This window comes from Staurois parvus, unplaced genomic scaffold, assembly GCF_062004578.1.
Source record: "Staurois parvus isolate SC_StPar_1 unplaced genomic scaffold, SC_StPar_1.0 ptg000678l, whole genome shotgun sequence".
In the NCBI taxonomy this organism is placed as follows: Eukaryota; Metazoa; Chordata; class Amphibia; order Anura; family Ranidae; genus Staurois; species Staurois parvus.
The window spans coordinates 1,761,588-1,774,891 of record NW_028318474.1 but is presented as its reverse complement, the minus strand read 5'-3'; the positions used below and the strand labels follow the sequence as shown (position 1 = coordinate 1,774,891).

The 13,304-nt window shown below is 43.7% G+C and overlaps 1 protein-coding gene across 1 annotated transcript in view; it reads left to right on the top strand.

Annotated features, from left to right (window-relative positions):
- LOC149447651 (meprin A subunit alpha-like) overlaps nt 1–13,304 on the top strand; it is a 49,132-nt gene that overhangs the window by 32,634 nt on the left and 3,194 nt on the right. Inside the window, exons 10-12 of the mRNA XM_089652275.1 lie at nt 4,915–5,130; nt 7,277–7,750; nt 10,536–10,706. Coding sequence (XP_089508401.1) covers nt 4,915–5,130; nt 7,277–7,750; nt 10,536–10,706 — 861 coding nt within the window. The remainder of the gene's footprint in view (nt 1–4,914; nt 5,131–7,276; nt 7,751–10,535; nt 10,707–13,304) is intronic.

Genomic DNA, 13,304 nt, shown 5'->3' with positions numbered 1-13,304 from the left:
ACTTTACATATTATTAAGGTAAATTTGCAGACAGCTGCAAAGAAATGTAACAGCACCATGGGAAATTATTGTGTATCTGAAGCATTTGTTACTAAAGTGGCCCAATCGCTGCTCCAAACAGTCATATCGCTTACTGTTATCAGGTGTATAGGATGCTGAGGATGGATGGGTGTTATGTTTCTCAATATATTTGGGTTGTGGTCCCTTTAAGGGGGACTGGTGTACTCAGGGTTCTCACCCGTGCAGGGTGAGAGATTCCAGAAGAGTTTGATCATAGACTTACAGTCTATTTGTGTTAATTGTCTATTTGGGATTCAGAATTTTGGAGGTTCTTATTCGGGTGAGAAAGAAACTACACCCCTGAATACATGGGCTCTGGACCCGAATGGATTAAGATTACCTCCAGGAAGCAGCACTTAAAGCGGAGTTTGACCCAAAAAGGAAAGTTCCGCTTTAAGTCTTTGTCCCCCACTCCCCATTAGGATTGGCACCTTTGAGGAGTGTGGGGGGGGGGGGGGAGCGGGTACCGGAATTTGAACGGTAACCGCTCCCACTTCCTCTGTGATCGTCTAGGCGATCGGAAGCGTAAGTTGTCCTCCCTCCCTGTAGTCTTCTGGGACACGTGACAGGTCCCAGAAGACTTTGGGGCCTTTCACAAAGCGCAGCGCTTCTTGCTCATGCACAGTGGGCACCTGGCTGTGAAGCCGCAAGCTGTCACAGCCGGGTGCCCACAATGAAGATGCCAGTGCCAGGGAGAGAAGACGGCCGGTGAAACCAGCAGTGGTGAGGACACCACTGGACCGAGGGACAGGTAAATGGCTGTATTTTAAAAGTCAGCAGCTACAGTTTTTGTAGCTGCTGACTTTTATTTTTTTTTTTCAGGTGGAACTCCACTTTAAGACATGTTGCTCCTAGTGCAGGGTGTGGAGTAGTGGGAGTTTGGGAGAGGAGACATCTCTCTGTGTGCTGAATGCTACAAGCTGCTAAATCAACAGAATCTAGACTTTCCCAACTTTTGGCAAATCCATTATGTGAAATTTGCATGTGTTAGGCCCCTTTTAGATGGGTAAGTGTGATCCGCCTTTGCTCAGCGGGGGATCTCTCCACTGATCTCCACTGAGCAGGTGGACGCAGACCCTGTCCACAGATTTCAATGGGACAGTTGGATGGAAGCAGACCACCTGTCCGTTTCCACCTGATTGTCATCTAATCTGATCCGCTAGACAGATGGGGAACAGATTGATTTTGATCGTACAGGATTGGATTGGAAGCAGCAACCGATCCATTGAAGTCTATGGATGGACCAGGCGAACCCTATCGGTCCGCTCGAGTGTAATGCGCCTTATGCTTCATCTGTGCTGAAGATAAGTGGACTTTTGCTTATTGTTGCTGAAGCTAGGCGATTTATGTTTGCTGCTGGATGCTCTGTTTTTTGTTTGCCTTAATAAAGACTTAGGGGTTGATTTACTAAAGGCAAATAGACTGTGCACTTAGCAAAGTTCAGTTGCACTCTGCAAGAGCAGTTTCTCCAGAGCTTAGTGAATGAGGTAAAGCTTTACTTTGCAAAGAATACCCAATCACGTGCACAGGGGTGGACTGACAACTCATGGGGCCCTCGGGCAATAGGGGATCATGGGGCCCCTGTGTCCTTGCCCAAACTCAAAAAAGCCTATGAAAAAGGTACCAGGGGCATCTCATGGGGCCCCCTACGGACCCCGGGCCCTCAGGCAGTGCCTGAGTTTCCAAATGGTCAGTCCGCCCCTGCATGTGTAAGAAAAATGAAAACAAAAAAACAGCATTTATTCTTGAATGATTGGATGATGAAAGTCAGCAGAGTTTCTGCTCATTTACTAAGCTTTGGAGCAACTGCACTTGCAGAGGGCACAGCCTATTTTCCTTTAGTAAATCAACCTCTTTATGTTTATGAGAACAGGCTTTGTGTGTGATCCCGAAACGCTATCACTGTGACTATACCCCTGAACTTTACACAGGCCACAAATATGCAGTGGTCCATACCGTACATTATACATAGTTACATCGTTAGTCTGGCTGAAAAAAGACAAAAGTCCATCCAGTTCCACCATTAAAAAAAAAAAAAAGTTATAATCCTATACCCACAGTTGATCCAGAGGAAGGCAAAAACAGAATACAAACACAGAAAAAAAGAAAGCAAACGGATGACACTTACTAAAGTGTCACCGGTTGTTGCATACTAGAGAGCAAGTGACTAATTCTGTCCACTTACAAATCCGTAGGAGTGAAAGCAAAAGATACATAAGCATTTAAAAAACACTTATGTAGCTGGGTGCACAATGTAGAAGCTATGACACTAAGCATTATTGGGGCTGCCATCACACCAGAGTCTTGAAAAAGCAATTGTATTTGTGCATAATATGAGAAAACTCAAGTAGGCTGACACTGTAGATATAAAACAATAATTAGGAACAGGTATCAGCAAACTGTAACCAATGATCGTATATCTTATTGTATTTATTAGGACACCCCTGACTAGCATATATAAATTTCTCAAGATGTAAAGAACTATTGTTGCAGGTGTGGTAGGGACAGCCTGGATCCATTGGCATGCCAATAATTTTCTAGCACTAAATAGAGTCTCATGAAGAAATAGAAGCAGATATTTATCAGCATCAGGGTAGAGAAATAAACCCAACAGGCACTATTTAGGGTCCAGGAATAGGGGAAATCCCATGTGGTCATGTAAATATCTCAATTGTAGATTTACCCTTACTTTGAAGAGATTCTACTCACTTCCTGTTGTGGGATGAAAGACAATATTCCCTAGTAGGACAGAGGCACCAAATATAAACCTGAAAGGATTATTATCCATTACCTACTCTATACAAAACAAAACAAAGAAAGGATAAAGGTTTTGTCTTTAGATATGTATTTTAGTGTACAGGGGGCGTTCAAGTCAAATCGGGACTTTTGAGTTTATATAATAAAAGAACAAATTCAAGGAGTGGAAACTGCATTTATTTTCAACATACTCCCCTGTTACATTCATACACTTATCCCAGCATTTAACCCATGCCTGGAAAGCTTTGGCATAGAAAGATTTGTCAGTATACGTGAACCATCCTAGGACAATCTGCTTCACTTCGTCATCATTGAGTTCACCGTTCCTACAGAAAGTTGTCTCTTGTGCAATTTCACAACAGATTATGCATTGATTTTCCAGGATCAGGAATTCCATGCACTGAATGTTCACAGGAATGATTGCTTTGGACTGGGAACCACCATGGATGAGATTGTCACTAACAGACGTACGGCCATCTTTGAAATGTTTTCACCATTTAAATGTCTTACTGCGGCTGAGCGTCTCATTACCGTACTGGCTTCTGTAGATATTCACGGGTTTTATGCCTTTGTTCACAAGAAACCTCATCATCACATGCTGTCCCATGCACACACTAACACTGTTGTCTGCCATCTTGATTAATGGTCTCTGGACTGGTGCACAACATGTGCACTGCCTATCAGTGATAGGACACACTTGCTACTCACTACTGTGTGTAGTACCATCACGCTAGCATCTCTTCTTATACCTGTAAAATTAAAAGTCCCAGTTTGACTTGAACACTCCTCGTATAAATCCTCTGAAATCGATTTGAGGGGGATAGTTTTTGGTGAATAATACTTGTAGGAAAGGTGTATGCTAAATGGCCAAGTAAGGAATATACTTGTTGCGCATTTGAATTGAAATGGACTGTAGCACTGGGTGACTGGTTTTCACCAGTAGAAGATGCCCTGCAGAGGGTGATGCAACAACAGATTTAGGCAAGCAAAGGGCATTAAGGAATTACTAGGGATGGAAGACAAGGAAAATCTCCCATATAGAAGACAAGTTCCTTGACAGATATTTATTGAACACCTAATTGAAATAGTCTAATAAGACTGTTTAACCTCCCTGGTGGTATTCCCGAGTGTAGCTCGGGATAAAGTTTCAGTACCACAAGCTGTAACCCCGAGCTACACTCGGGCTTACCATGCACCGCTGCTCCGCGATCCCTCGATCACTTACCTTGTCCTGTGCTCCCGTGATGTCCCGCAGTCTCCCCTGTAATGTAATCCGGCGGATGCCGGCATCTGTCATCTGGGTTCCGTACTCTGCGAGCGTTGGGACGTACGGGGACGTAACCGGCGGGAAATTTGAAAATGACAACAAGTGACATTCACTAAAATCACTAAAATCACATAGTAAAACATTACTGTATCAAACCATTTCACATACATTTTGTCCTGAGTGCTTTGTCCTGTGCCCTGCCTGCATTTTTACTGTCCTTTCTGCCTGGAAACTGAGAAATGTCCATGGCGTCCAAAAAGCGTCCCTTTAGGTCAAAAGTGGTTTTAGACCAGTTAGAGAACAGCGATAGTAAATTAGAACCACTTGAAGAATTGAGTGATAATGATTCGTGGGGAATTTCGTCATCAGACACTGAAAATGATTTTGCGACTTTGCTCAGTGATGTGCGAACTTGGCGCTATATTTCAAATTTCAGTGTTTTTGGTTTGATTATAATATTGAATTAAATTTATTATTATTATTTTTTATGAATATTTACTAAATTATAATTTATGATTTCGTGTTTCAAATTTTATCCTACCCAGGATGACTAGACTCTTTTTCCGACAGATTTCAGTGAGTTATTCCTAAAAATTACAGGCCTACAATAAAAAAAAATACACATTTCCATGCAAAAAAATGTACCGCTTTGAGCACAGAAATATGGACATAATCAGACCGCTAGGGAGGTTAAGAATGACAATCAAACACTTAGAATATTGTTTAGGAATGCCAAAATACTTTTTTCATTATAATTTCTATTAGCTGTTTTTCTGTTGTTATACTGTAGTACTCTATGATGGGTTTTTCATACAATCTTCTTCCTGCAGAGGCTGGTTATTTCATGTCCTTTAACACCCATGGAGGAAGTGTTGGAAAAACTGCTGTGCTGGAGTCCAGGATCCTCTACCCCAAGAGGACAGAGCAGTGTCTTCAGTTCTTCCACAAGATGGATGGCAGCCTGAAGGACAAACTCACCATCTGGCTTCGCCTTGATGATGGCACTGGGACTGTGAGAAGGATGAGGAAAATTAACACAATTTATGGTATGTATTTTAACAAGCATTATTTTCAGCCAAGAGGAGCAAAGTGGGATCTAGGAAGGGTATAGGAAGCCAATTGTAGGGTGAGGTGTTATTGGTTTGGTCATTGCTACCTCATGCATTAGGACATTCCAGAGTTCTCAGTATAAATAATCCTTCCATATTCTGATGGAAAGAAAACATAATTTCTTCATACACAACTGATGTCTAAGCAGCTAAAAATCAGAAATATCCCTAACTGGAACACAGACAGCTGTAAAAAATATTTTAAAAAGAGTGAGGACAGAATAGAACCACTCTTAGGTTCCACAGTCTTGATGTGAAATACTCACAAAGTTTCTGGTAGCCAGTTCCCATGTAAAGCTGGCCTAGGAAGCCAAGGTAGATCAGATGCATACACATTTTTAGTCAATGGGAAGATGAAATATTTACAGTCTTAAAAAATAATGGTAATAATATATTAACTTTCAAGTTGGCATTGCAAGCAGGCTTGTTCAGTTTAGCCAAACACAATAATGCTGTGCAAGTGCATTTCAGTTTTCATATTAAGATTTCAGTAGAGAACAGTAAAAAGTTTTTGTCCATTTGCTCCAAGTTAATAGACCTTGTTCTTTGCCTTTAAACCCCTCCCCCCAAGGTTAGCACCATAAAGAGTTGTGTTAGAGAGGACTATAAAATTGGGTCTTTTTATTTAAGTAGATCTAATATTATATTTTTTGGTTAGGTATGTCCCCTGTTACAAATTACATGTAATACGTTGTCCCATTAAGTGCTTTCTAACCGTAGTGAAGTCCGACTTGCCCCACCTCCCCTCCTGCCGTTGAAGATCTGAAAACGTATTTAGAGGTTGGGCTTCTTGAACGTATTTAGAGTAGTTCACTTTATTTCATCCAGTTTTCTTTGTCTTTTTTTGTGGGATCTCTGTCTAATTTATAATTGTGCACTCTCATTTTAAAGGAAAGTTCGTCAAAATAAATAAATAAATGTGCATTTACTTTTTTTTTTGGTAGGAGCCCGGAAAGCAGTGCACCCGCGATCAGCAAATCGAGGGTGCCATGCAGAGGTCTCCTACAGACCGTCAGTGTAAGCTGTCTGGGGCAGGAAGAATCAATGAACTACCAGAGTGTTCAACAGTGTCTTGGTAGTTTCATTGAGAACTACATGCCGACACTAGCTACAAAGGCGGTTGGAACTTGTAGTTTTCACATTCACAGAACTCTGCATCTTTTTTAAATTGTGACAGCGAGCTGAGGGAGAAAATTCCTCACTCGCTGTCACAATGAGGGATCAGGGGGGTGTGGGGGCCGGTGCTACAGTAACATATTACATGATACACCCTGAAAATGTTACAAAAGGTGAACCTTTGAACTTTTTTTTTCACTGAATGTTTTTTTTCTTTCTCCAGGAATAAAAAATGAAAAGTAATAATGCTAATTAGGGGCCATTTTTTGGTGCAAGTCCAGCTTAGTTGGAAGGACTTTATGTAATGCACAGATTCTTTTTCACAGCCCTTATGAAAATAATGAATTTCACCATAATATCCCTATATTCGCTGACCTTTTGGGGAAATTAAAGTGGTTGTCAAAGTTCAAGGTTTTTTACCTTCATGCATTCATGTCCCTCATAATACTTTCTTGAGCCCACTCTTGATCCAGCGATTGTGCATGATAGCAGCAGCTCTAAAGGGACTCTTCTTCCTCATTGGCTGAGATAGCAGCAGGAGCCATTGGCTCCTGCTACTATCAATCACAGCTTGTGAGCCAATGAGGAGAGAGCGGGGGTGGGACCGAGCTACGCTAGTGTCTAAATGGACGCATAGAGCAGTGGCTCAGGAGTGAGCCTGCTCGGGTGTCCCCATAGCAAGCTGCTTGCTATGAGGTCACTCAGCAGGAGGGAGGGAACAGGAGTTCCAGCAGGGGGCCGGAGAATAGGAGAACGGAGAATAGGATTGAAGATGCTCTGTGCAAAACCACTGCACAGAGCAGGTCAGTAGGACATGTTTGTTATAAAAAAAAAAATCTGCCTTTAATATCACTTTAAATCTCTCGCAGTCTGTCTCTCTATGAGACTTCACATAAAAATCATGTATACAAAGAAACTATACTTTTCTTTAACCTGATCCAAACCTTCTTTGTATTATTTTGTACAGCCGACAATGACCATGACTGGAAACTCACCCATGTGACACTGAACGCCGACAAAAAGTTCCGTTACGTTTTCCAAGGTATTCAGGGAGATTCCACAACAACCAGAGGTGGCATTGTCCTTGATGACATCACTTTGTCCGAACTGCCCTGCCCCAATGGCGTCTGGACCATCCGCAACTTCAGCCAGATCCTTGCTAGTACTGTTAAAGGAGAGCGTGTTGTCAGCCCGTGTTTCTATTCCCCTGAAGGCTATGGTTATGGTGTGGGTTTATATCCTCATGGACAAAGTGCATCCACTTACACTGGTTACACTGGTATATCTTTCCACCTGTGCAGTGGGGAGGATGATGCTGCATTGGAATGGCCCGTATTGAACCACCAGATTATTATAACAGTGTTTGACCAGGATCCAGACGCTCGTCTAAGGATGTCTTCTAGCAGAAGCTATACCACATCCACTGATCAGGTTATTGCACGTAAGTATCATAACTGGCATAAACACATGTAAAATACAGTATTTTCCAGATATCTGTATTTAAAGTGAGAGTCCTCTTCTCAAGTTTAAATATTGTCGGTCAAATAAGAAGGGAGAACACAAGACAGGACTGAGAGAAGCCACACTGTTCTGTGCAATGATGGTATATGTCCCTATGGAAAAATAGGAGACAGATGACATATTAAGAGGAAGGTGTGGAAAGCCTATGACCTTTGAGATGTTCAGCCAGCAGAGCTGAAACCAAGGAGAGAGAGGGAGGGAGGGAGAGGGAGAGAGAGAGAGAAGAGGGGAGAGAGAGAGGAGAGAGAGAGAGAAGGGAAGGGGAAGAGAGAGAGAGACAGAGAAGATGGGAGAGAAGGGAAGGGGAAGAAAGAGGGGGCGGGAGAGGGAGAGAGAGAGAAGAGAGAGGGAGGGAGGGAGAGGGAGGGAGAGAAGGGAAGGGGAAGAGAGAGAGGGAGGGAAAGAGAGAGAGGGAGGGAGAGGGAGAGAAAGAAGAGGGGAGAGAGAGAAGGGGGGGGGGGGAGAGGAGGGGGAAAGAGAGAAGAGAGAGAAGGGGAGGGGAAGAGAGAGCGAGAGGAGAGAGGGGAGAGAGAGAAGAGGGGGGAGAAAGAGAGAGAGAAGGGAAGGGGGGAGAGGGGAGAGAGAGAGAGAGGAGGGGGATACAAAGAGAGAAGAGAGAAGGAAAGGGGAAGAGAGAGAGAGAAGAGGGGAGAGGGGAGAGAGAGAAGAGGGGAAGGGGGAGAAAGAGAGAGAAGGGAAGGGGAAGAGAGAGAGGGGGGGGGGGGGGTAAGAAGACACAAGGCTGGGTGGATGTGTGGGCGGGGCAGACACAGGAGGAGAGGGCAGGAGGAGGAGAGGCAGCTTTCTCTCTGCTCTCCTGTGTGTGTGAGGGGGGGGGGACTGTCAGTATTGGGGACTGCATATGCTGACAGATCCCCTGCAGTGCTGGGGGGGGGGCGTAGGGGAGCATACAGGAGCTGACCTCATGCAGGAGATGGATAGGGGAGGCACATAGAGCAAACGAGAAATGCACGGTCCTCTATGTGCCACCCGTCTCCCTCTCCAGCCGACTCCATGGCTGACAGGTTCTTGGTCTCCTCACCCATCCTCACTGCCAAGCACACACAAACCCGCCCAAACACGCCCCGCTCTAGCACACACGAGCACGCCCCCCTGGCCAAGCACAGCCCTTTGCAGTGACGGCATTGGTCCCTTCTGCCTTGGGGCGATGCCGCCCCCCTGAAAAGTGCCGCCTAAGGCAGATGCCGAGAGAGAGAGGGAGAGGGGGAGGGGGGAGAAACACCCAAAATGCAGCATGCTGAACCATTTTCCAAAGCACTTCTACACAACATGTTGGAATTAATCCATTCTATTGAAAACAATGGGTGGTCTCATATCTATGCTTTTTACTTAAAGTGGAATATGCAGCAAAATGGTCTTCTGGACATCTGCTGTTAAGAAACCCTGAATCATTAAGGCCATCTTTTAACACAGTAGCTGTATGAAGGAAACTTCAGAATGCCTAGAGTTTAGAACAACCAGGGTTCTGTGAAACCCTCAGGTTCCTCCAGAGGTTGCTAGGGGTTTCTTGAGCTATGGCTAATTTGACCTCCTATCTGATGATGCATTCATAGATCCAGGTCCATCACCCCTTGGCAGAGCCAGTAGCATGACACCAGTGATCTTTAAAGCTGTCTGTAATGGTGAAATCCTAATCACCACTGTGTGGGCAAATTCTTCCTACTGGCCACCAATGTAAGAGGTATTTTCCTATATATCTGTCAGGGATCCAGGTATGACCAGAAATGTGTGGGCTAACACAGGGAAACGCAGGCTCAAGTATGGTATAAACAATATAATTTATTAGAGGCTATACAAAAATATAAACACACAATATAAACAAAACCAAACCTCCAACTGATAACGGAAAGTACAAGCACACAGACAAGAATAGTCAGGGCTGGTGAGGTGGAGTGGTTAGGCAGGCCGGATCAGGAACCATCGGGCAGACAAGGTACAAAGGAGCAGGCAGAGCGTAGTCAGACGGGCCGGGTCAGGAACAATCAGGCAGACAAGGTACCTGAGGAGCAGGCAGGAGAGTGGTCAGGAATAGCCAAGGTCAGTGCAGGCAGAGTTCTATCAATGTCAGGAGTCAGGCAGAGGGATCAGGCAGGCAGATGACAGGATCAGGTTCAGGCACAGGGGCTCATGGGAACAATACACCAAGGCACTGATTGCAAGCCTGGTCCTACTTAAATACACCTCCTGCAATCAGCCTCAGGTGATGGCTTGACTGCAGGAGTGAGATTCTGGCTGCTGAGAGCACCCGCTGGCCAGCACTGGTACTGCAGCCCACAAGGCAGGTGAGTCCCAGCATCAGTGGCAAGTCCATTCCTGACAATATCCCCAATTGACTAATCTTAGAAAGGGAAAAGATGTGAAAATTATTTTAAGGTGTTCCTTTGGGGTAAAAACATTGAGACAGGCTGGTTTAGAGTGTTCATAGAGGAACATACACTTTAAAGAAACCTTTTTTTTCTACTGTCTGGAGCAGTCATTTACTTTTTAATTTGGTCCTGAACAAAACATTCCTAGAATTTGAAGCAAGATGTTTGCATTGTGGGCAGTGGAGAACATGAGCACCACATCAGTGAACACACAAATTGAGTACAGATCGTGCCCTATTGAAAGCTGAACCCAGGATCCCAGTGCAGGAATGCAACCATGCTATCTACATTCACATAACTTGTGTTATATTTTAACAGCTCAGAATATATCTCGCTGGGAAAGACCCTCTAAAACTGGCACCTGGGATCCCAATTGTAACTGCTATCGGACTACTGATTTTGGGTGGTACACCTTCATAACCCACTCCAGTCTACAGCGCAGGAGCTTCCTGAAAAATGATGATCTTATCCTGTTTGTGGAATTCGTTGGTAAGTTATGGCCATAGTTTAATGGCTTTAAGATATACACCAATCAGCCATAACTTTATGACAACCCACCTAATATTGAGTAGGTCCCTCTTTTTCTGCCAGAACTGCCCTGGCTTCTTGAGGCATGAACTCCACAAGACCTCTGAAGGTATACTGTGGTATCTGACACAAAGCCATCCGTAGCAGATAATTTAAGTCCTGTAAATTGTGAGGTGGAGTCTCCTTGGATTGGACTTATTTTTTCAGCACATCCCACAGATGCTCAATTGGATTGAGATCTGGAGAATTTGGAGGTTGAGTCAACACCTCAAACTCATTATAATGTTCCTCAAACCATTCTTGAATCATTTTTGCAGTGTGGCAGGGCGCATTAGGCTGCTGAAAGAGGCCACTGCCATCAGGGAATACCATTTCTATTAAGTGGTGTACTTTGTCAGCAACATCACACTGTGTCTGTCGGCTTGACTTCTTCTCATACTGTATTATGGTATCATCTCTTTCCCAGGTAAGCAACCCACACACACCTGGCCATCCACATGATATAAAAGAAAATGTGATTCATCAGACCAGGCCACCATCTTCTATTTCTCTGTGATTCAGGTCTGATGCTCTTGCGGCCATTGTAAGCACTTTTGGCTGTAGACACGGGTATGCATGGGCACCCTGACTGGTCTGCAGCCTCACAGCCCCATACACAACAAACTGCAATGCCCAATTTTTCTGCTTTCAACACAACTTCAGGGACAACATGTTTACTGTGGACAGGTGTCTTATATACAGGTAACAAAATTAGATTAGCAGCACTCCCTTTAAGAGACTGCTTCTAATCTCAGCTTGTTACCTGTATGAAAGACACCTGGTAGCCAGAAATCCTGCTGAATGATAGGGGATCAAATACTTATTTCCCTCATGAACATGCAAATCAGAGCATAATTTGTTAGACATGCATTTCTTTTGAATTTTTTGTTGCTATTCTGTCGCTCAGTGTTACAATACACCTACCATTCGATTTTTAGACTGATCATTTCTTTGTGAGTGGGCAAACATTCAAAATCAGCAGGGGATCAAATACTTATTTCCTTCACTGTATATCCCACCCACTTTCAGACTCTCAGATGCCATTGTAACAAAATAACTGATGTTATTCCCTTAAACTGTCTGTGGTCATAAAGTTATGGCTCATTGCATATTATTGCCTGTGACTGATCTTGGAAATACTGTAATACATCTTTTTCTCATCATTTTCCTGCACTCACACATTGCACTGGCAGCACTGAGTAACAGCCACACCCCTCATCACATGTGTCCTCACATAAACTTGTATTGCACAGGAAGAGAGAGGGTGTGTCTGACCAAGTCTGTTACTGAGTACTGATTACTGAGGGCACTGGGTCCATCTCTAGTGCATTTTGCACTGCAGTTATATTTTGACATCCTGCTGTAACAGGAAAGTGGAGGTAAGCACATTAAAATAGAGGTTGTAAGTATAAGATGTTTCCGACTGCATATCTCTTTCTGAGACTTCAATTGGTCTTTAAGCTTCACAACTTCCTGCATCCCCAGTCTACTCATTTAACAGTGAATAAGCAATACAGTGTGTGCCCAAATAAAATTCGGGCGACACAGGAAAATACTGAAAATATTGGATATGTTTGTATCTATACTGTATATTTAATGGGTTAGGTCTGCATTTACTGCAAAATTATTTGCACAGGATACTATTGGCAGAAAGATTCTTTGTAAAGTGTTGCCTGTACAGAGGCTGCCAGGGCAGCATAATGGCTAAATAGCATTTCTGCCTGGTTTCTCGTTGGTTTGAATCCCAGCCATGGCACCTCCTGCTTGGAGTTTGCATGTTCTCCCTGTGCCTGCGTGGGTTTCCTCTGGGTACTCAGGTTTCCTCCCACACTTCAAAGACATGCTGGAAGGTGAATTAGAGCCTGTCTAAATTGGCCCTAGTATGTGTATGCATGTAAATTAGGGACCTTAGTTTGTAGGCTCCTTGAGGGTTAGGGACTGATGTGAATGTACAATATATATGTAAAGCGCTGCGTAAATTGACGGCGCTATATAAGTACCTGAAATAAATAAATACACTGTATGCATGTAATGTTTGTGCTACATTTACGTACATACGGTATACAGCATAAATTACCCATACTGGCCATTGTTACTGTTCAGGGCCCACATGTAAATATCAATACCACCACAGCGGAATACCCACCATTGAAGTTTACATGTCAGAACTGACTGAATCATTCATGTAGCTGCGGTGCATTCACAGAATGACCAACCGTATCTGCATTATTGAAAGCCGAGTTCATTCAGTGCATGTGTCGCTGCCCCATGAATTCAGTACCGCCATGTAAATATCAATGTGCAATCAGCGGCAGCGGCACCACTGCTTACACATTATTGAAGCAGCGGCAGTAGCCAAAAGGTCCACATACTGTATGTTGTAGGGTGTCCACATGTAAATGTTAGCACAAATATTTACATGCAAACAACATAGTATATAAAACAAAATCTGACCCTGAACAGAGCTTTCTTCTGATGACAGTATGTGAATGGGCCTACAGTCTTTTATACTGCTGCATA